This window comes from Notamacropus eugenii, chromosome 3 (assembly GCF_028372415.1).
Source record: "Notamacropus eugenii isolate mMacEug1 chromosome 3, mMacEug1.pri_v2, whole genome shotgun sequence".
Taxonomy (NCBI): domain Eukaryota; kingdom Metazoa; phylum Chordata; class Mammalia; order Diprotodontia; family Macropodidae; genus Notamacropus; species Notamacropus eugenii.
In genome coordinates, this window is record NC_092874.1 from 309,447,546 (window position 1) to 309,470,545 (window position 23,000).

The following is a 23,000-nucleotide window of genomic DNA, read 5'->3' on the forward strand; positions in this document are numbered from 1 at the left end:
TGAGGCTGGATTTGATAAGGGTTTTTTCACCTGAGGTCCATGGGGGTCTGTGGCATCCGTGAAGTCGGATGAGAAAAATTCTTTGTTTTCATTCCCCTCTGACTTTGAACATCTCCTTAATTAAAAACATGAGCTGAGGAGTTGCTGGGCTTCACCACACTGATTGCCAAGGGCTTCAAGCAAGGTGAAGAACCCTGGAGTCAGTGACCTAGCAGGTCACGCCCCCCCAGCCCTGAATCTTAGGAATCTGGGTGTTAGGGATGGGAGAGTGGAGGGCGTAGGCTAGGGAGTCACAGAGCCTGGGATAGAAGAGAGATCTGATGCCCTTTGGAGAAACCCAGGGCAGGCTGGTGTCCCCTCGACCACAGTCCTTGTGCTTGGGACTTTACTTCAGCAGTGTGTGTTCCTTTGACTCATCAGCCTGTTTCTGTGTCTCCTGAATCTCCTGCAGTTTCTGCTTGGTCTTGGCCTCTGTCCTAGAGCATGAGGAGATGGGGCTTGGGAGGATGGGGGGAAGGAGGGGAATTAGCAGGGTGTAGAAGGCAGCCATGGTGTTGCAAGAGTGGTCACTGAGAATTGTGAGGGGAGAGGGGGAGGGAGAGGAGCCAGGCTGGCCTGCCAGGCTAAAGCAGCTGCCCTTGAAGTTCTTGAGGCGTTAATGGCTGTAAGACAGCAGCACTCAAAGAAGTCTGTGACAGTCTCACCTTTCTCTCCCATTTCAGGAGTGTAGCTTATTCTACTCGAAAAGATTTTGCCTCCCCTGTGTTCGTGAGAATCTCAGTGCTTTCCCTCAGGAGATACAGCAAGATGTGGAGAAGAGACACTCTCTGTCCAGAGCTGCCTCTAGGAAGCTTGATTCGAGGCCCTGAACATGAGATTCTGGCAGGAACAGAGGCCCTGGCTACTTCTTGCTGTCCCGACACTTTTCTCTCAGTTGTTCCTGTGAACAGAGGACCTGAGGGGACCTTCAGTTGGCCATTGTTGTGGCTTCTAAAGGGAGCCAAGCCCCCTTATAGGATTTCTATCATCTTAGCTGTGCTCACTGTTTCCAACTCTGGAAACCAGTGGGAATTTGGGCTTCAGTTGATCTGAGTAGTTCTAATTCAGAGACTTCTTTAGAGTGAGCCCCTGAGGTAGTCCATTGGCCTAGTCCCATGCCATCCTGGGTCCAAAAGTGCTACACAGTGCCACTGAACAGGGGAGCCCAGGACAATCCTTGCCTTTGGCATCCATCCACAGGGGCTGAGAGAGAAGGGTGAGCAGATGAGAGCAACAAGAGACCCACCCCCTCCTCTTCCTCTGGCAGGGGAGGCAAGCATAGGCTTTCTCCCCCAGCTTCAGCCCCATGCTTCCTGCAGCCAGCTTCTTAACCCTTCACACTCATGATGGGGAATCTCCTTTACCTCTCAGCAATATTTGGGTAGAAGTTGTCCAGGGTGCTGTCCCTCTTGGCAGCACTTTCTGTGATGTACTCTGTATTATTCCCATTTTCATTTATTTAGCTTTTTCAGGCCCAGTAGCGATCTTAAGTCAGCAGCATGCTAGAGAGGGCACACCAGAAATGTACCAGAGACTCTCCACAATCACCAGATTTCATCTTTTCTTCCTCTAGGCCAGGCCCAGGCCCATTGACGGGGGTGCTGAGGGTCAGTTGTGCCTCTCAGCAGGGGCAGGGCCTTGCTTGAATGTCTTTTGGTTTACTAAGAGGTTTATGCTGTAATCAGATCTGACCTGTTTTAAAATGGCCCCGTTTTTAAAAGTTAGAATGAAAGAGAATGACAGGTTTTGCCTAAAGGGACCAGATTTAATTCTGACATCATGTTGTTATCCCAAGTGCTTTATGCAAGCTGCCTAAATTAAGGAACTTTGAGGATTACAGGGAGTTTCATTCCAGTCTCTGTCCAGTAGGTGGTGAACAAGGAAAGCCTTTGGTTTGAGAAGAGACTCGAGAAGAGTCTGTGGTCCAGGGGGAAATATTTCATCCCATCAAATGAACAGGTCACTAACAACCCACCAATTGACTTTTAAAAATAGTTTATTCTCTTAAAAACCTTTTAAGGCAAACTGTACCTTGAAATTAGCTCTTTACATTCATCAGTCTTATAGTATGACATCCCCAGAACATAAGTTCCTATAAAGTCAAGCTAGAAATCATTAGTGGATACTCTCAGTTCAGTCCCTTCTTAGTGAATGAAAGCTCATAAGAAAAGGTAAAAAATTGGAAGTGGCTCTTTCTACTCTGCCAGATAGGAGGCACCCATGCTCCATCCCTGGGAATAGAAAAAGGCCATCTCCCTTCTCCCTCCCTCCTCCCTTACCCAAGTGTCAGACAGCAACTTGTCAGTTAGGGCTTTTCTGTTTCCTGAGGTCTGAGCGTTTCATTTCAGCCCCATTCTATCCCTGTCCTGCTGTTATGCAAGAACACTAGAGACATTCACCTGAGTTAGTGGGATTATACAGGAAGCTTCATCAGTAGCAGCTCCTTTTGAATTCTCCCTATTTAGTAGTGTTATGAATGAACAGCTTTCGCCAAATTTTGTGACATTTTTAGGGCAGTAAAGGCACCTAAGAAGTTTTGACATAAACACAAACACACCAAGAGACAAAATTGAATACCGCCCTCTGGAAATTGGCAATTTCTGCCCAGGTCCAGTGAGACCCTCCCTCTTGGAGATCCTGGCTTAGTGGAAGCGAAGAGAAACATGGGCATTTGTAGGAGTCAGCGGAAGAAAGGCCAAGACACTGACACACACACTGCCTTTTGACAACTTGATGGAGTGGCGCCTGCAGTCACAATTCTGTGGCCTTCCCTCTTACTGACTTAGTGCAGACACTTAAGTGAACCAGCCTCTAAAGGTGACAGCTTTCTTTGGTATGAATACTTGATGATTAACAGCAGCAGTGAGAGAGAGAGAGCTTCCTTAGATGTGTTAGAGTCATCTTTGTTAGGCAAACATGAGGCATGCTGTTCAGCTGACTGAGAAAGAAGAGCTAGTTTTTGCAAACTGGAGATTGGACATGGCGGGTCTTACCCTGTCTAGTTGACCAATAAACATTGGTTAAGTGCCTATTAGGTGCCAGGAACTTCAGTTAATGTGACAAAGATGAAAATAAATTCTGAGTCACTAAGTAGAAATAAAATGTTCCCTAAGAAAGGTCTTATTTCCAAGATGTATCAGGAGTTGATGACTCAAATTTAGAAGGATATAAGAGGTAATTCCCAATTGATGGATGGCTAAATGGGTATGAACAGGCAGATCTCAAGGGAAGAAATATGAGCTTTCATAGCTACATGAAGAAATGTTTCAGATCACTAATGGTTAGAGAAATGCACCTTAAAGGTTCCTCCTCACATTGATAAGATTGGCAAAGTTGACAAAAGAGCCAAATGGCAAATTTTGAAGAGACTGTGGGAAAACAGGTCCAATGATGCCCTGTTGGAGAGTGGTCCAGTCATTCTGGAAAGCCTAAAATGTCACTATAAATGCACCCCCTGGCCCAGCAGTAATACCCTTACTTAGCTTATCTCAGAAAGATCAAAGAAAGAAGAGTTAGAAACCATTGGCTGGTGAGTACCTAAGCAAATTGTGGCATATAAATGTAATAGACTACACTTGTGTGCCAAGAAATGAAAAAGATGGCTTCAGAGAAACCTTTGAAGACTCTTCTGCACTGACTTAGGGGGAAGTGATCAGAACTAGACCACTGTGTACAGTAACAATACTATAAAGATGAGCAACTTTGAAAGACTTAGAATCTTGGATCAATGCAATGGCCAGCCACCATTTCAAAGGACCAAGGTTGAAATATGCTATCTATCTCCTGGTAGATTGGGGATGGAATTCTATATGCATGATGAGACAAACATTTTTGGACCTGACCAATGTGGGGATGTTTTACTTGACTGCATTTTTGTTACAAGGGTTTTGTTTTTTTTTCTCCATTTGGGGAGAAAGGGAGGTGAAGAGAGAAAATAAATGTCTGTTAACTGAAAAAAATTAAAAAAGAAATGACATGTCTTAAATCAGAATGACCAGAACTTTGTTTTGTTCCACCCATTTTGTATTTCTAATCTTCCAGAAAACCATGCACCTTATTGACATTGTAAGAATTCACAGAAGACACAGATTTAAAAGCCTATCGTGTATGTCACAGATGTTATTTTGTTTGATTAACGTACCTTTGCATCATGGGATTTGTAAAGTGACCCAAATGTTACTCTAGCAGTGCAGTATCCCTGTATTACAAAGACATGGAAAGAGCCTGGGAGATGGACAGCTCCCAGCATCTGCCTGGAAGGAACCCCAAAGGGCAGTGTAGTAGACATTGGCCTAAGTGAACCCTTCATTGGTTTGTTCATTCATCCAGCCATAATGCTTACATTCATGCAGATGCTCCAAAGCCCTCTCACTGAGTGCTGCTGCCATTTTTTAAAAGAAAAATTGTCTTTGAAATGATTAGTAGAAGCTTGCCCTGAGTGCTTCAGAACTGAACTGAAACCCTCCAGCAGTTGGTTTGTGTAGTTAAGCGTGGGGGAACAGCCCTTACATGAGCAGTGGGGTCTAGAGCCTGGAGACCCCAGGTCTTCTCAGAGGGTTGCCAAATTTTGGCATTCCCTTCATCTCTTGGCCCTGTGGCCCTCTAGGCACAGGACCATCTAGTCTTTAAAGGCACATTAAAGATGGGGGCAGAGAGGGTGGAGAGTAGGGTGACTCTCCCTTTACCCCTTTACAGGAGCTCCAGCTAGGGCATCAGAAAGAAACAGTGTGTCCTTGAGTCAGTGCTGGGTTGCTTCGTTTGGAGGTGGTTGGGTTTCATTCCACATAGTGAGACAAACAGAGCCTTCCTCTTTCAGGCAGCTATGAAACTGTGAATTTAACTGTTAAGGTTGGGGGATGGTTAACCATGGACCGTGAAGATACTCAGTAGTGCTCCAGGTCTCAGTAGGACTTCCAAGACATGGCTTGGGTGACTCCAAACCACCAACTTCCCTGCAAAATTCCCTTTGAAACTAATGTCACTCATAGGAAGCATCGAAATGTCACTGAGTGCTGAGAGATGGCAAGGTTCTTTAAAAGGATCTGGCTGAGATGGTGAAGGTAGCATAAGGCAGGAAGAAGAGCAGCATGGAGTCAGGAGGCCTGCTTATTTGAGGCTCGGCTGTCACCACCCACGTGACCTTGGGCACCCAGCCTCCCTCACCTCCGTTTCCTCATCTGTAAAATAATGAGCTTGGGCTAACTGATGCTTAATGCTGCTTCCAGGTTGAATCTTTCTGGAACAACCTTAGTAGCATATTTTCCATGGACTCCCCCTCCCACACACATCTTTAAAAAATCATATTAAACTTCATTCCTCATACATTTCTGAACTGACATTACAAGGCATCCCTGGTCCGAGACATCCCCCAACCTTGCAGGATGGAGAGCATGTTTCATTGGCACAACTATCCTACAAGCTGAGCAGTGTGAACATCATTGCCCAGCTGATAGGTGGGGAAGACTCACGCCTGTGCAGGGGATGGAGCAGGGCTGGAATCCCAGCCTACTGGCTGCTTTGGCCGTTTCTCGCTCGTGAGATTTTTGACAATATCCCAGCAAGCCCAAAACTCTGAACAAGCCACTGTGGTTCTAAAGTTTCCAGTATTCCCAGAAGCTTCCAGGACTATACTTGACTTCCCTGATGGCTAGAGGCACTGAGCCCCTGGGAAATAGTTGGCAGGTAGTGTCTCACACATTGATCTTCCGACAGGCTTTGTGTCATTCACTCAAGACTAGACCCATATTACATATTTTACAAGGGGGATTCCCTCCCTTCTGGGCACATCAGGAGACAGTCCCAAAGCTTTGTGGGATGAATGGCTCAATAAAAACCTGCCATTCAGTTTGTGAAAAGGAACTCACCGGAAACTTGGTCAAATGAAAGGATTAATTCTTCATCCTGGAAGAGTGTCTCTGGTAGGATGAAATCTTTAGAGCTGAAAGGGAGAGTTCCTTCAGCCAACTTTGGGGTTACAGGTGCTGAAAAAGGAGGACCCAGAGCAGAACCCACCATCCTCCCTGTTCCCCTGTGCCTTCCCCATCAGGGGCTGCTGCATGTAGCTGGGGAACATGGACAAAAGAGGGAGAACATTCTTGTTAGCCACTGCTGTTTGTCATCTCAGCTGTTGTGTGGGCATGGATCCTTTGGGTCTGGGCTTGTGGTGTGGCTGCCCTCTTTCTTGCCCTGTAACTGGTGAAGGGAAAGTGCTGAGCTCTTTCCCCTTGTTCCTGCCCTAGTCTTCATCTGGACAGGTGGAGAGGCAACCCGGTGAGTTTAGAATACAAAAGACAAATGACCTCTTTAGAACTGACTTTTTGTGCTTAACAAAGACTTTTCCTTCCAGACCTTCTGGGAGGCAGTCCATCCCATGATCATCAGATCCTTTTTACAAAGGAGGAAACTGAGGCTCAGAAGGTGATATAGCTTACAGTGAATGTTAGAACCTGACCTGGAACCAAGGTCTGGTGCTCTTGGTACTGGGCCACATTAATGTGGAGACTTGCAAAGGGAACAATAAATGTCTGCAGGTGGCTGCTTCCCTATCCAGGGTGCCTTTGGGCAGTGGAGCCAGAGACCATGCTGCTGCTGACAGACAGTTTACAAAAACAATGAGTGCTCAGCAGTTCCTGCCAACAGTGACCAGTTTGCTTTTTCTCTACTGGGGGTTGACAGAGAAAGAGGTTTGAGAGGCCTTGGGGTGACCCCAAGCAGGTCAGCCAACCTCTCTCTGGCCTTAGCTTCCTTCTCTATAAAGTGGAGATTAGCATATCTACCTCCCTCAGATGATTGTACAAGAAAGGTGCTTTGCAAAAAAAGGAAAAGAAAAAAGCTAAGTAATGAATCCAATTACTTATCACGTCCCAGGTTAGATGAAAGTCAGCCATCGAAAGAGCGCAGGCTGCCCTGCCCATGGAGAACTGAGCTTTGCCATTGGCTGGGAAGCCAAGACCAGCCTTTGATGTGAATGCCAATCTGAAAGTACATCAGATGAAAATGGAAAGTAGGGAGGATCTTCCTGTGGGGACTCCTGCGCTGCTGCTTCCCATTAGTCAGCCCCTCAAGAGTCTCCTATTGATTTGCTTGTTGGCTGGAAAGTTCCAGGTCACAGCTGCCTGGTTTCCAAAGTGCTGGTGTGTGGGCATGCAGAGACGGTCCATCACTGATGGCAATGTGTGGCCCCGACCTGTCATTGCTCCCATGTCTTTGCTGCTTTCCTGACAACTCACCATTCACCCTTTTCCTTGGGTTTATTTTGGGGCCTTGGCTTTGTCAGCTGTAGCTTGGCTGCTTGCCCGTGGCTTCTCCCTGTTGACTGGCCTAGTGTTCTGCCTAATGGGAGGCTCATGGATATGGGGAGAAGAGGACAGAGTGACCTGCTCCCAAGCAGCAAGGAGCACACAGGCCTAGGGAGGAGGGGCTGTTTTAGCCTTTTCATTTACACTGAGGGTTGCCTACTCACATCTCTCAGCCCTGTTAAAAAAGAAATCAAGTTTCAGCACCTCAGTACAGTAGTTGTTGGCACTAGTTCTTTGTAAGTATCTCCTGAGGTACTATTGGGCTGCACTAGAGTGTGAACTCTCGTGCTGAAATCATGAAAAGGTCGGGGTTGTCTTTGGTGTTCATGCACCTGGGATGAATCCCTTGAGGCCAAGCCTGGGGCTGCAGGCAAGTCAGCCTCCCCTCTGCTCCATATCAACTTGAGGGCACTAGCCACAGCAGTCCCAGCAATAAGGTTTAAGATTCTCTATTTTGAGGCTACCATATGTTTATCAAATTCTGACTGAGAGGAAAGGAGTTTGACCCAATAGAAACAGCTCTCAGACACTCTTTTTAAAAAACAGGGAGAGTGATGGATGTGCTCTTTGGTGCTCAGAATCTCAGTCATCTCCCTCTACACTGTGAGGTCAGAGAGATGTTCATTTTGCCCCTATAGGGGTTTGTAATAAAGGTCTGGGAAACATTGAACAGGAGGGGGATGATAAGCCAAGTTTTATGACTTTACGTGATATGGAAGCCCAACTCTGATGGAGACAGAATGGAAGAACCTGGCTTTGAATTTAGTCTCCATTCTGAATAGACACTAATTCCCAATGTTGTGAGTGCATGTTCTCAGACCTCTTTACCATCAGACTCAGAGTGAGACCAAGTTTGTAGCCTTGCAGAGAAGATAATCCCTGTTCCTGTGCCTGGCTCCTGCAGGTGGGAGAACAGGAAGTGAGTGGCTTCCAGGAGTCCTGTGGGGATGGGAGACTTGCTGTGTCTCAGACCTCTGGATGCAGGGGGTTTGTTCCATTGTCCACTCAGCATGGAAGAGGGGTTGAGGCTGTGGCCAATTGTCATCTCTTCCAGGCTAGGGTAAGCTAGAGGTAGAGACAGATGCCCCAAGACCAATTTCTGTGCAGAGGAATGTGCTTATTGGTCATTTTCTTTGGAATTTAAAGGAAAATTCAATGAGCAGCCCTTATGTTATCTAGATTTCCCATTCTAAAGATGACATGGATATATTGGGGTGGTAGTCAGGAGGACCAGCTATGTGATCTAGGCAGGTCCATTCCCCTCCCTGGGGAGTTTGCTTATCTGCATCTAACCCTAAATGTGCCACCTACTCTCTGAGCTCTCCCTGAGACTATAATCCCACATAGAAAATAACCTGTTAGAATCTTGACCTTATGTGGCCAAGGACTTAAATACATGTAGACTTGGAGCAAATGTTTTATGATCATTGGTAGGTGCTGAGATGCTGTAAGCCTCTGTGAACCAAGGATGTGATGGTCAGCACTGCTGGGACCCAACCAGAGCCCACCAGAGTCACCCTGCAGATATCCAGCCTTATCACCTAGAGTTCACACCTGCAGGGTTCACAGTCATCTGAGACAAGCCAGATCATCTGGGAGTCTGGCTGGCCAAACTGAAATAATTTGCTTTCCAGAGTCTGAAGCATGGGCCTGTGCTCAGCCTAGTGTTGCTAGACATGAATGGCTGTCCTGTCTCATATTGAGAGTGAGCAAGAGCTTGCTAAAGGTTTGGGATGTCAGCAGTCCCAGTGTCCTGGGAAGGAGATTGGCTGGTTCTAGGGCTGAAGGACTTGACTGTGAATCCCACCTCTGACACTTATCACTTGTGTGACCTCAGCAAGTCCCTTAACCTCTTGGGGTCTCAGTTTCCTCCTCTGTAGAATGAGGGGGTTAGATTAGGAGGTGTCTGAGGTCTCTTACAGCCCTGTGAAGTTAGGTTTAATTCAAGAACTAATGCTAAGCTAGACATTCCTTTACATTTTTTCCTCTTCCTTGTAACATATTATTAAGGTTCTTCTTTAGCAGAATTCCTGACAATCTCAAGATAAGACATGCCATGACCCCATCTCCACCAAGAAATGAGGGAGTGATTGATGAAGGCTCCAGTACTTCTAGTGCTGAAATTCTGGATCTAATATAACCAGTGAAAATAGGCTGAGGGGCAAGGAGCCCAACCAGCTCACTGGCCAAAGAGCATCAAGACCTCAGGGAGCTCTAGTGCTCCTGCTTGGAAAAGAAAGTGCTTTGTCTCTCAGTCTGAATGAACAAGATGTAGTATTCTGGTATTCACAGCCATTGCTCATAGGATGCTCTGGGGGCTCTTTATCTACTATAGGAGAAGACAACGTGTTTTAGGTGGATAATCCCCAATGTGAAGAACTGGACAGAAATGTAGGATGTGACCAACATTTCTGCTGCTGCTGGAAACAGTAACCCTGGAAATAGTTTGACATGGGTAAATAAAAGGAGGCTCACTGAATAACCCCGATGCTGTTAAACCTGGAGAGTAAAGCAGAAGCCACTGTCTATTCTGAAGAATCTCCATGTTTCCCCAGGTCATTTCTGTTAGTGAAGTGTATGCCCCTAAGGTAAGACGGCCAGGCCACTCAGTATCCTGGCATGCTAAATCTGACTGGCTTAATTTTCTCTACTAGGGAGTTTGCTATGGAAAAAAAGGTTAAAAAGTCATAGAAAAAAGGATCAAAGGAGCCCCCTTAATAAAATGCAGACAAGGGAAAAGAAGAGAAAGGGTGGATAGGATGTTCAGAATGAATCCCTGGGTGTATGCCATGGTCAGTTGAGTTCAGATCATGCTGGTTCACCTCTGGGGAAAGAGGCAGTTTGTACTGATGGATCCAGAGATGGGAGAAAGATTCAAGAGGAGCAGGAGGACTGGTTCACAAGACCTGGCAATCCCAAACAAGCATTGTTGAGGAGAGATGTGACCAGGACAGAAGGCAGAAAGCCCAGGGGGGAAGAACAAGACAAGAGTGTGATGTGTTGGCTGGATTCCATGAGGAAGACTGAGTGACCCTGAATGGGCAGGCAGGGGGGCCCCTTCCAAGAGTTTCCATTTGCCAACTGTAAGATGAAAAAGGCCCAATGAGATAATGAGGTCCTTTCTAGTCAGATTCTCTGATTCAGCTATCACCCAATTTGTGATGTTAAGCACTGAAATCCTTCTAGATTCTGCAAACCAGCACTTTCTGTGTTGGCTTGGAGAAACTGTTGTGGAGTCTGCTGCATAAATCTGAGATCAGTTGTCTTGGTACACTCTCAACAACTGTAAATGTGAATGCCTAGTGCAAACTGTGGATTTTTGACTGTCTAATTTTTTAAAAAAGCCTTTTGAGAAGATCTTAATTAGAAAAGTGCCAAGAACCTCATCGAAATCCTCATGGAAGTGAAATCTTTCTAAGAAATCCTTTGCTGCTTGTTAAGCACCTCAACCCTTGTGTTCGGACCTCTCCAGTTATGACTTGAGGGCATTATCAGGAAGGCTCCATGGTTACCTAGACGAGCACAGAATGAGTAGGAGAACCCAAGGTGATGAGCAGAACTGATTGAGTCCTTAGGATGAAGTGACCAATTAACCAAATACTAAATCACATAATATGAATAAATCTGCATTGATCAGAATCATGGGCCTCAGCAGAGTCAGACAGAACCCCCCAATTCTACCCTGACTCTCATCATCCAAGACCATCCATCACTGGACACCTGACAAACTCTCTGAAACTGTTTCAAAAACCAATAGAAATGTGGTACTCCAGCTGTCTAGATCATGAGTGATTTCCATGTTCTAGGATTAAAACACAGCTGACATTTGTGCAAAGTCTTTTTGCTCCCATCTATCATTAATATTTCTGTTGGCTTTAAATATTCTGGAAAAAGTTCTGTCTTTAAAAAAAAAAACCTAAAAATTTAATACATATCCCTGTAGATTTCTTGCAGCAAAGGATGCAGGGCGGCATCAGATTCAGTCTTTTTGATGACTTGCACCAGCTGAGCATGCTCTGTGACCAGCTGCCGAAGGTCTGCCATCTTCTGAAGCAGCTTGGGGAAAAGGAAGATGTCATCAGGATGGTTGCTCTGCAGGTGAAGCTGGAGCACATGCACAATACTCTCTTGCATTCTCTCAATGTGTCCCACGTTCAAGAGGCCTGGCCGATCTAGTCTCAGAAGGAAAAAGAGGCATCTTTAGATCCAGTGAGCAGCCCCAGGCCCACCTGGGCTCCACGTAGGAATGAAAAACAACAACCTCCTTAGTAGTCAAAACCTAAAGATTCACATCTTTAAAGTGGCACCAGCTCATACTTAGATCTGTGCAGAACAATTCTGAAGAATATGCATTTCGCTGCACTTGATCTACTGAGTCACTGATCCAACAAAATTGAAAGTAATATTTTTTTTAAAAAGGAGAAAGAAATGATAGTCAACAGCAAAATCAGTCATCATGGGTTGGGAAAAGCATTGAGAGCTGGGATGTGTAGGAAGGAGTGAAGCTCTGAGGGCCTGCTGGATCCCCACACAGCTAGCAGAACCAGGACTCACACCTAGGTCTGAGACTGGTTCTAGATCTGGCGTTCTTCCTAGTACCTGGTGCTGTCCCTAGAGCACAGATAAGTTAGGTTGAGGTGTGGAGAATATGTCTATATTCTCTACAGAGCACAGCAAAAAGGAGCATGAGTTGGCATCAGGAGACAGTGGTCTGATCCTCAATCTGACACCATTTGTGGGACCTAGGAAGTCTCAATTACTGAGTCTTATTACAGGTCTTTGCACAGCCTACAGCCGGACTTTTGCAAGGGAAAGTATATTGTTTATAGTCTATAAATAATAAAGCATTACACAAAAGTGAGATATTGCCTTTTAAAAAGGTACATCACTAATTCAGTGTTTTATAGTCCTCAACCATGGAAGTAATCACTCAGCCACCTCAGTGTTAAAACCAGTGCTTAGTGTTGAGGATGAAAAGATAAAGATGAAACAGCTGCTACCCTCGAAGGGCTCCCACTCTAAGACAACACAAACACAAATGAATTTATTTACAAATGAAATACCCAGTGAATTTGGGGGGGAATGTATGGGGGAGCAGGAAGGGCCTCATGAAGAAGGGGTTGCCTGAATAGTGAGGAGGGAAGCAAGGAATTGTAGGAGGCAGAAATGAGGTCGGAGAGCATTCCAAGCATGGGAGTGGCCTCAACTGTGTTGCTGCCATGCCCTAGCTTCTCTCAGGATGTCTGATCCAGGCCTAATAACTGGGGCAGGGGAGGAGAGGATTCTACCACTTGGGACTCCCTTAAGGAAGAGTGATGGGATCCTCAGCTTTTCCATCTCCTGAAGGGCTAGAAAAGGTCAGCCCAATCGTCCTGGCAGAAACGACCTCTCCTGTCGTTCTCTACAGAGTTCCTCTGGGGACAGCCTCTGCTGGCCTTCTGCAGCAGCTCTATTTTAAGGTGTATGAGCGAGCCAAACATTTGGTGAAGGATAGCCAACTTCCCTGCTGGGCAGGGAGGCCCATATTTATCTCCTGCAGAATTATCGTCTCCCACTGTTGTTAGCAGCAGAAAGCACATCTAAGGAGAGAAACGGCTTTGCCCCAAACCATTCTGTTCGAATGACGAGAGCGCCACTCTGCAAGGAACGATGACAAGAGCATGGGCTCACGTGTTCTCCAAGAACAATCCTTAGGGACCATCTGAATGACTGCTCTGACCAGGGAAATGCAAGTCAAACACCAAACCGAATTGTACCCACTACACTGGGAAAGACAGAGCAGCTCAAGTTAGCTGGGCCATGAGCAACAAACAGGTGTGTTATGAGCTGGTAAGGTTGGGAGAAGCAAATTAACCCATAGATATTCCCTTTGATCCAATGATTCCATTACCAGGACTCTGCATTCCCCACCCCTACCCAAGGATGTTACACCTATCTGCATCTGTTATACCATAGCACTTTATTCATGATAGCAAAACAATGGGAAAGGACTAGGGGGTGCACTTATGCATGAATGGGGGAAGAAAGAATGGCTCAGTCCCATGCAAAGCAAAGACAGGGCCTGCCCTCCAGGAGCTTCTGGGGCAGTCGAGGGAGGTATGGTTTGAAATGGCTCAATCCAATGTGACATGGCAAGACGGGAACATCATTGTGCTGTAGACATCACAATTCATGTGAAAGTAAGAACAGAAAGACTTTACAATTCTGTAGAATGAAGTCAGGCTAAAACACAGGCCTTTGTTATTGTTGGGGGCTGCTGGGAGGCGCTTCAGGAAGACATCTCCCTGAGTTCAGATCTGGCCTCAGACATTTACTAGCAGGTTGACCCTGGGCAAGTCACCTAGCCCTGTCTGCATAGACTAAACAAAACTAAACAGTGACAAAACATACCCAGGAGAAGAGATCAGAGGCAAACAGTAAAAAAATTGTTTTTTGGTTAATGTGCTCTTAAAAAAACCAAAAACCTTGTGAACAATTCAGTTTATATATGATCTTTTTAATTGTACTTATGGAAATGTCTATTGGTGGTTATCAAGTATCATTTTTTTCAATTTCCCAAGGCAGGTTTTTAAAAAAAATAAAATGGTATATTTTCCATTGTACCACCCCAAGATTTAAGATCGTCGCAGACTGACTTCTAAAACTACTCACCTCCACAGCAAATTATAGCGGCCACAAAGAGGGAGATGTCGCTGTCGTCCAGTTCCAAGGCGTTGAATTTCATTGCAAAATCAAATTTGGGTTCCATGATGTCACAGAACGGTTTTCTCAAGCTTTTCAGGAATTCGCGGGTTATGAAGCCATTTCCATAGGCTACTAACATCCCATCTTTGTTCATTACTGACGACAACATTGCAAATATGGCTTCATAGACCCCATACTTTAGCAAAGTCACCTGGTCATTCAGGTCTAGATTGGCGAAGCCAGGGATTGATTTCGCAAACTCTGTCAGCTCTGTGACAGTCTCTACCGAGGTACATTGGCAGCAGTGGAATATCCGGACCTCTGCCTCCTTGTTCTGGATCCCATTGGCCACCAGCTTGGCCACTAGTGTCTTTTCTGCCATGCACAGGGTTTCCATGTCATGTATGACAAAAGGCTATGGAAGAAGATACCAAGACAACTGTTTTTAAGAGGTTTGTCCAGGTACTGACACAGTTAGTTGTGACATGTTGACTGAAGCCCAGCTGTAGAGGAAATGGCTGGATACAGTGGGGGGCACTTAAGGGTCTCCTCCCCCAGCCCGTAAAGATGATTCGGTGGACTGGAAGGAAGCACCAAGGGCTGAGAGTCTTTCTCAGTGGGATCTACCCAGAGCCAAAACTTCCTTTCACAGAGACTATCAGAACCCAAGATCACCCCCACGCCATGAAGATGAATCCAAGTAGGTCTTTGTATTATGTGTCTTTGCAAAGTGGTTTACAAATATCTCATGTGATCCTCACAACAACCTTAGAGCTAGGTGCTATTATTCCCATTTTACGGATGAGGAAACAGAAGCAGAGGTAAAGTGGCTTAGCAGGGTCACACAGCTGATATCTGAGGCAGGATTTGAATTCACTCCAGCATTCTATCCACTGCACTCTGTAGCTCCCTTGTCTGCCTGTTCTGTGGGACTCTAATCCAAGTGTTCCCATTAGTTAGCCACGGAGGGCTCACCCAACATGCTGGGGGCCTTCCCCAAATCATGTGCTGTGCTGTGTCCCCAAATCATCCGCATATCAACAGAGCCTTCAGGTTGTCTTCTTATCCCTCCTAACTACTTCCTTTTTTATTTCAGACATTTCCCTGATGGTGTCCTTTGCCCTAGTTCTTCTAGGTCTGCTGTGTATTAACAGCCACCCACACTCACCATTTGCCCTTTTGTGTGATTTTCATTTTTTATTCTTCAGAGATAGCCCCGCTTAGGCTATTGGTATTTAAAAGTGGGCCTTTATTTTGAGGGAAAGTTTAGGGGAAGCCTTTCAACTTCCTGAAGGTGATCCAGACTACTCTTTTCTTCCAGAGTCCAAGGCTCCTCTTTTGTATTGCTGCCACAAATATATACACTCAAGCAAAAGCCCTATAGGCTTTCTGTCTAACATGGAGGTTCTTAACCTGGGCTCTGGGACCATTTTAAAAAATATTTTGGGAGGGCAGAGTAATGGCAAGGACTCACCTGAGCTCTGCCAAATTCCCTTCCAAACAACTTTAAAATAAGACCTCAAAATGCATTCTGGAGTGGTAGAACCAACAAAGGGACAGAGTGAAACAATTTCCCAAGCCAAGACAACTTAAAAGGTTGGCAAGAAAAGGGCAAGAAAAGTGGGGTGAGAATGGAGTGCACTTCCTCAAAGGCCGAGCCCCAACAAGCCAACAGTAAGCCTGAGGGGTGACTGAATCAGTAGCAGCAACCGTGGAGCTCTCAGCCCACAGACAGTAAGGGAGTTGGATAGCTGGTTAGAAGATTACAGGGGACCTTTCGCCAGAACTGGGTGTAGGGCTCTGTTGCATTGTCCATATGTGATTCCTGGGCACAGTACCAGAATGAGGAGGAGCACTAGCACACCACAGCATGTGGCTCTAGAAGAGTAGGGACCTTGGTCACAGTTGCAGGGCAGAAGAGAGTGCTTATGGTCATTCACAGACCAGAGCACAGGCCAGGAGATCAGTGACCATGCTTCTCCTTGGATCATACCATCTTGGAAGAACCAAAAACTTAAAGACCTCCAAAACTATCTCTGAAAACAGCCACACAGAAAACCTAAAGGAGCAGAGTCCAACTTCAACATAAAGTTAAAAGTCAACAAATAGGCTGGAAAAAAATGAGCAAATAACAAAAAAGAATCTGACCATAGAAAGTTACTATGGTGATAGGACAGAACACAAACTCAAAAGAAGACAACAAAGTCATAAAAGTTATACCCAAAGCTTCAAATAAAAAGTGAATTGATCTCAGACTCAAAGAGAATTTCTGGAAGAGTCCATAAAGAAGTTCAAAAATAAATGAGAGAGGAAAAGAAAAGTAGAGGAAAATAAATGATTGTGGTGCAAGAAAATCATGAAAAGAGAGTAATGAAAGAGGCACACCCATTCATCCCCCCCCCCCATGCGCACACACACACACTTGAAGAAAAAACACCTTAAAAAAACAGAATGGGCCAAATGGCAAAAAAAAAAAAAAAGTACAAAAATGCACTAAAGAGAGCTCCTTAAAATGCGGAATTTGCCAAATGGAGAAAGAATTACAAACAATAACCAAAGAAAGAACTCCTTAAAAAGTAGAATTCGCCAAATAAAAAGGGTGGTACAGAAACTCTTTGAAGAAAATAATTCCTTAAAAATTAGTATTGGGCAAATTGGACTGCATGAGATACCAAGAAACAATAAAACAAAACCAAAAGAATGAAAAAAATTGAAGAAAATGTGAACTATCTCATTGGAAAAACAACTGACCTGGAAAATAGATCAAAGTAATATAATTTAAGAATTACCAGACTACATGAAAGCCATGATTAAAAAATAAAAAGGATGACATCCTTTTCCAAGAAATTATGACGGAAAACTGCCCCAATTTTAACCAGAGGATAAAATAGAAATTGGAAGAATCCACCAATCACCTCCTGAAAAAGACCCCAAAATGAAAATTGCCAGGAATATTATAGCCAAATTCCAGAGCTCCCAGATCAAGGAGAAAATATTGCAAGCAGCCAGAAAGAAATAATTCAAATATTGTGGAGCAACATTCAGGATAACCCAAGATTTAGCAGCATCTACATTAAGGGATCAGAGGGTTTGGAATATAATATTCTGAAGAAGCTAGGATTATAACCAAGAATCATTTACCCAGCAAAACTGAGTATAATGCTTCAGGGGGAAGAAAAGGACATTCAATTGAAATAGAGGATTTTCAAACATTTCTGGTGAAAAAAACAGAGCTGAATAGAAAATTTGACTTTCAAATTCAAGATTTTAGAGAAGCATTTTTAGGTAAACAAGAAAGAGAGATCATAATTGACTTAATAAGGTTAAACTGTCTGCATTCCTACAGGTGAAGGTGATACTTGTAACTCTTAAAAAGTTAATCATTATTATGGCAGTTAGAAAGATTATGTATAGACAGAAGGCACAGATATGAATTGGCTGTGATGGAACGATATCTAAAAAAATAAAATTAAGGGGTCAGAAAGAAGAATGTACTGAGAGAAGGGGGAAGGGAGAGGTAGAATGGGATAGATTGTCCCACATAAAAGAGTTACAAAAGAGCTTGTACAGTAGAGGGAAGATGGTGGGATGGGAGTGGGGGGGGTTCAATGCTTGAACATTACTCTCATCAGAATTGGCTCAAAGACAGAATAACATGCACACTCAGTTGGGTATACAAATCTACCTTACCCTATAGGAAAGTAAGAGGGGAAGGGGATACAGAATAAGAGAAGTGGGAGGCAGACTGGGGGAGGTCAGAAGCAAAACAATTTTGAGGAGGGATAAGGTAAAAGGGGAGAGAGAGAGAGAGAGAGAGAGAGAGAGAGAGAGAGAGAGAGAGAGAGAGAGAGAGAGAGAGACAGAGACAGAGACAGAGACAGAGACAGAGACAGAGACAGAGACAGAGAGAGGATAAAGGGAAAAACAGGATGGAGGGAAATACATAACTGTGAAAACTGTGATGTGTGAAAGCATCTTATAGTAAGTTTCTCTGATAAAGGCCTCACTTGTCAAACACATAGAGAATGGAGTCAAATTTATCAGAATATAAGTCATTCCCAAATTGGTAAATAGTCAAAGGATATGAACAGTCAGTTTTCAGATGAAGAAATCAAAGCTATCTACAGCCATATAAAAAAAGTGCTCTAAATCATTGATTAGAGAAATGCAAATTAAAAAAACTCTGAGGGACCACCTCACATTCATTAGATTGCCTAATATGACAGAAAAGGAATATGACAAATGTTGGAGGGGTATGGGAAAATTGGGACACTGATGCAGTGTTGGTGGAGTTGTGAACTGATGCAACCATTCTGGAAAGCGATTTGGAACTATGTCCAAAAGGCTATCAAACTGTGCATACCCCTCTGATCTAGCAATAGTACTATTAGGTGTGTATCCCAAAGACATTAAAACAAAAGGAAAAGGACCCACATATACAAAAATATTTATAGCAGCTCTCTTTGTGGTGGCAAAGAATTGGAAATTGAGGGGATGTCCATCAACTGGGGAATGGTTAAACAGGTTGTAGTATGTGACTATGAAGGAATACTATTGGCCTATTAGGCAATGACAAGCAAGATGGTTTCAGAGAAACTTGGAAAGACTTACATGAACTGATGCAAAATGAATTGAGCAGAATCAGGAAAACATCGTGTACAGTAACAGAAACACTGGGATGACCAATTGTAAATGTCTTAGCTGTTCTCAGCAATATAATGATCCAAGACAATTCTGAAGGACTTAGGATGAAAAATATTCTCCACCTCCAGAAAAAGAACTGATGGAATCTGAATGCAGATCGAAGCCGACTATTTTAAACTTCCTTCCTTCCTTCCTCCCTCCCTTCCTTCCTTCCTTCCTTCCTTCCTTCCTTCCTTCCTTCCTTCCTTCCTTCCTTCCTTCCTTCCTTCCTCCCTCCCTCCCTCCCTCCCTCCCTTCCTTCCTTCCTTTCTGCTTTCTTTCTTTTTCTTTCTTTCTTTTCATCTGTTTTCTTTCACAGCATGACTAATGTAAATGTTTTACATGATTGCACATGTAAAACATCAAATTGCTTGCCTTCTTATTGAGGGGGGGAGGGACAGAATTTGGAACTCAAAATTTTTAAAGATAGCTGCTACAAATTGTTTTTATATGTAATTGGATAAAATAGAATATTTAAATAAAAATATTTTGCTAACTGCATTTCAGTATAATCAGTTTCCTGTGTGATCCTAATGCATTTTATTTCACACTTTAAAAACATTTTTCTATGGCGTCCATCCATACGCTTCTGCAGATTGGCTGCCCAAGGCTCCATGACACACACCCAGTAAGTGTCCTCTAGTGTCCTTATCCGGATACTAGACAGTTTTCACTACTGAATTTTTCCTGTGTGGACTGTTGGGTGATATCTGAGTGAGTCTGGATCTCTTCTTGGAGGCCCTGAGGTTTCCCATAATTCAATGTGATCAGCACAAAATCTCTCACAAAAGAGAAACTTGACTCCTCCATAGGGAACTTCTCTTTAACTTAGTCTCTATGCTCGATCTCCTCTCTCCTTATATGTTTCCCTCTCTCCTTATATGTTTCCTTGTTTCACAGGCATGCGGAGTAGGTCAGTAGGTAATTTATTGCAAGAACTTTGGATCTTTTCTCTCATGGGAGCCATGTAACAACTTGGTGAGGTAGGTACCACAACTGTGATTCCCTGCTTTACAGATGAGGAAACTGAGGCTCAGTTGTGCCAGTGGTCCCATAGTTAACAGGTCAGTGGGAGAGTTCAAATGTCTGTCTACCCGACTTCAAGTTGGTATGAGGCCACCCTGTTCCTAACAGCTCAGTGTAGAAGGCACCAGGCCAAATCATTAGTGGATGTGATGCTGAGCCAGCATCAGGGACCTCTGAGAAAATTGGACAGCAGGGCAGGTGAGGTAGACTTGGAGATGGGCAAGTGTTAAACTGGGACTTTTTAGGAAAGCAGGAGGACTGAAGGGTACCAGAGATGGGTAGATGACCTCCCCAGGGGCTGCTTCATAGCAAAGACCCCCTGCCCCCTCTGCACTCTTGACTGGGAGGTGCTTCCTCTGCATGTGGCCTTTCATAGTCCTTAGCTCACCCCAGCTGGGGCCTCTTCCTGGTGGACTTCCTGGATTTGATTTCCTGGCTCTCCAGTTCTTCCTGGCTCTCCAGCCCATACTTTCCTGGAAAGCCTTGTGTGAATCTCTCTTTTGCTCTCATAATCTACCTTCTAATCCAAAGGGCTTTAGACACCTGGGGCCACGGGTTCTATTGTGGACCCCTTTCCTGGATTTTGTCTTCTATGAATTTCTGGCTAGTGCGCATCACCAACAGGCCAGGTTGTACTAAACTTGCTGCTTTTTTACCTGGGTGACAAGTTCTGCCTCTGACACCTTGGCTGCTGTGTGACCCTGGGAAGATTGCTCTGAGCCTCCCTTGAAGGTGCCAACCTGAGTTTGGGGAATGGATTCTCCTCACCTGGGAGTTCCCTGGGGCCCAGAATCAAGGTTCAGCTCCAACCCCTTTCTTCAGTAGTCCAAGTAGCTCATGAGACTGTCCCAAATATCATTCACCTGGATTTTGGTGAAGCAGGGAACAAAATCTCTCTTCATTCTTGTGAAAAGGATGGAGAGAAATGTCAGTAATACAGTTGTGTAGAGTGAGACATGGTTGGCTGACTGGACCCAAAAAGTAGCTACTATGAATTCAATGCCGACTTTGGAAGAGAGTGCCCCTTGGCTCTGCCATTGTTATTGAAAACAGAAATCAAGGAGATGATTTGTGATTACAGCTAAGGTGACTGGAGCCCCAGCAAGTCACAGAGGCAGCAGTAAGGGACAAAGGCAGATTTCGAACCCACTTCCTCTGACTCCCTAGCCAGGAACCTACATCACCTTTTATCAGCAACTTGAATGGAGACAAGAAAAGCCCCAGGCTTGTGTCCTAAATATCCGGATGTCAAAACACTGGGGATGCCGGTCAGACCAGTGAGTGTCTCGGGTCAAGGTCAATTCCATCTATCCCTAGGTCATCATAGAGGAAAATCTGCCGAGTGAGTGAAGTCGCTGCACAGAGAGGCCACAAGATCTCTTGTAAGTGGTCGTTTGGCCGAGTTCGGAGTTCATCAGGGCAGCTCCAAATGCCAGCACGACTCAGGCTGTCCGGAAGAAAGTGGGGCAATAGTTCTGTCCCTTTCTGGAGCATCGCCTGAGTGGAATCGGATGAGGAGGCAAGGTTTCTGTAACAAGCAAGTAATCACAGAGTACGAAAATATCTGGGAGGGCTGCAAGCTGCATGCAACCAATGGACGGAGTCCCTGCAACGGTGAGATAGCGGAACATCGTAGTATTTAGAAAGTACTTTAAAGATCTGCCTGCCGTCTGCCTTATCCCAGCGATGCTGTGGGACAAGATTGATTCCACCCATTTTACACATCACAAAACTGAGATTCAGAGAAAGCGATCCCATCGAGAAAGAATGGAAGAGCTGGGATTCTAGCCCGACATCTAGCGTCTTCCTCTCCCTGGAGCTGCTTCACAAGAAGACCTCCATGTCAGATTCAGACTTAAAAGGAGTCTTCCTCCCGATCAGAACTCCTTCCAAAGGGGATGGAACGGGCTTGGGAGGCAGTGAATTCTCTGTCGCTGTGAGCGTTCAAGTTCAGTCAGGGACATCATTTGTCCACGGTGCTACCGCCTGGACTGGTAAGGTCCCTTCCAATTTTGCGTAGCCAAAGGGAATCTTTAGACTTCGGGTATTAACTCGAGTGTACATTCAATGTGATTGGTGGCTGACGCAAACTTTAGATACTTCATCGGGAGAACCAGAAATCTATGAAGGAAATGGATCTCTTGTCTATTCCGGGATTTCTGCTGAATTCCAGTTGAAATTCCATTCTTTATGTAAAGCCCAGATGGAATGATGTCTCTCACACATGCATCTATACTACTCGGATCCCCTGGCCAGGCTGTTTCTCCCAGGCCCTGGGGGGAGGGAGACATTTGATCAAGTGTAAGTTTGTAGACCTGGTACTGCAAATAATCAAAGGCAGCAGCCTGGAGACCAAGGCATGCCCAGCCCACCTTCCCTCCAGGATTGGGGTTTTGAAGCCATACAGGATAAGATGTTCATCTTTGAAAAAGACATATCTTCAGGCACCCTTGCATTAGCCCCACCCCCTCAGGTCAGGTAGAGGAGGGCTGCTTGAAGCAGCCACCTCCAAAATCCATACTCCCCTTTTACGAGGTTAAAGGGACACATGAATCCCACTGCCACTCTTCCTGAGGGCTCAGTCTCAAAAGTCAATCTCCAAAGGTCAGTTGCTGGGCAGAAAGCTAACCTCTAGGGGCCTGGAGAACAAGGAGAAAAAGCTTCTCCTTGGCTAATTGGTGGAAAGGGCTTGCCTTCTTTCCTACACCCTGGGCAAAGGTAGCTAGGTGTGGCGTGCAGACAGCCTGCCCTGGGTGGGCAGTGGGACCAGACTAGGAGACTTGCTGGTTTTTCTCTTTTTGCTTTATTTTGTGCAAAACTCCAATGTGTTCCACTGTTCTTCTCTTGCAGGGCTATTGATCTCTTCTGCAGGGCAAGGTGGTAGAGTAAAAAGGCCAGTGCTGAGTTCAGGTGTCCTGGGTTCTAATGCTGCTTCTGCCATAGCCTCCCTCTCCCAGGGACCTGGAGAAAGCTCTTTCACTTCCTTACTGTCTAGGAGTCTTTGTTTTCTTCTCTCAGGAAGGAGGCTTGGCCTAGAAACTTTCTAAGGTTTCTCCAGCTTGTGCTCTGAGATTTTGTCTGAGCTCCCCTCTTTTCCCAGGGATGCTGCTTTTCAATTATACAGGCCTTGCTTCTCCCCTGCTCTTCCTGGGTTGGACCAGCTGGGTATCTTCTCTCTACTGGCCTGGCCACCACAGAAAGCTCTAGGGGATGGGAAGCAGCATTCTTCCCTATGTGGCCTAGGGGGCACAGGGAGGCATGTGTGGAGAG

The 23,000-nt window shown here is 45.1% G+C and overlaps 2 protein-coding genes across 7 annotated transcripts in view; one reads left to right on the plus strand and one right to left on the minus strand.

Annotated features, from left to right (window-relative positions):
• The window catches only part of CDPF1 (cysteine rich DPF motif domain containing 1), a 47,997-nt gene that overhangs the window by 19,043 nt on the left and 5,954 nt on the right, over positions 1–23,000 (plus strand). For 3 of the 5 annotated variants that reach the window (XM_072596598.1, XM_072596597.1, XM_072596599.1), the window contains one exon: positions 723–4,024. The exons of the other annotated variants lie outside the window; for them this stretch is intronic. In XM_072596598.1, coding sequence (XP_072452699.1) covers positions 723–869 — 147 coding nt within the window. In that variant the 3' untranslated portion in view covers positions 870–4,024. Of the gene's footprint in view, positions 1–722; positions 4,025–23,000 lie in introns of those variants that run through there. 5 annotated transcript variants of the gene reach the window in all.
• PPARA (peroxisome proliferator activated receptor alpha) overlaps positions 2,018–23,000 on the minus strand; it is a 33,276-nt gene continuing 12,293 nt past the window's right edge. Inside the window, exons 5-6 of one of the 2 annotated variants that reach the window (XM_072596595.1) lie at positions 13,989–14,436; positions 2,018–11,509 (exon numbers count right to left, since the gene is read on the minus strand). In XM_072596595.1, the coding sequence (XP_072452696.1) occupies positions 11,262–11,509; positions 13,989–14,436 (696 nt within the window). In that variant the 3' untranslated portion in view covers positions 2,018–11,261. Of the gene's footprint in view, positions 11,515–13,988; positions 14,437–23,000 lie in introns of both variants that reach the window. The other variant, XM_072596596.1, reaches the window with a different exon arrangement.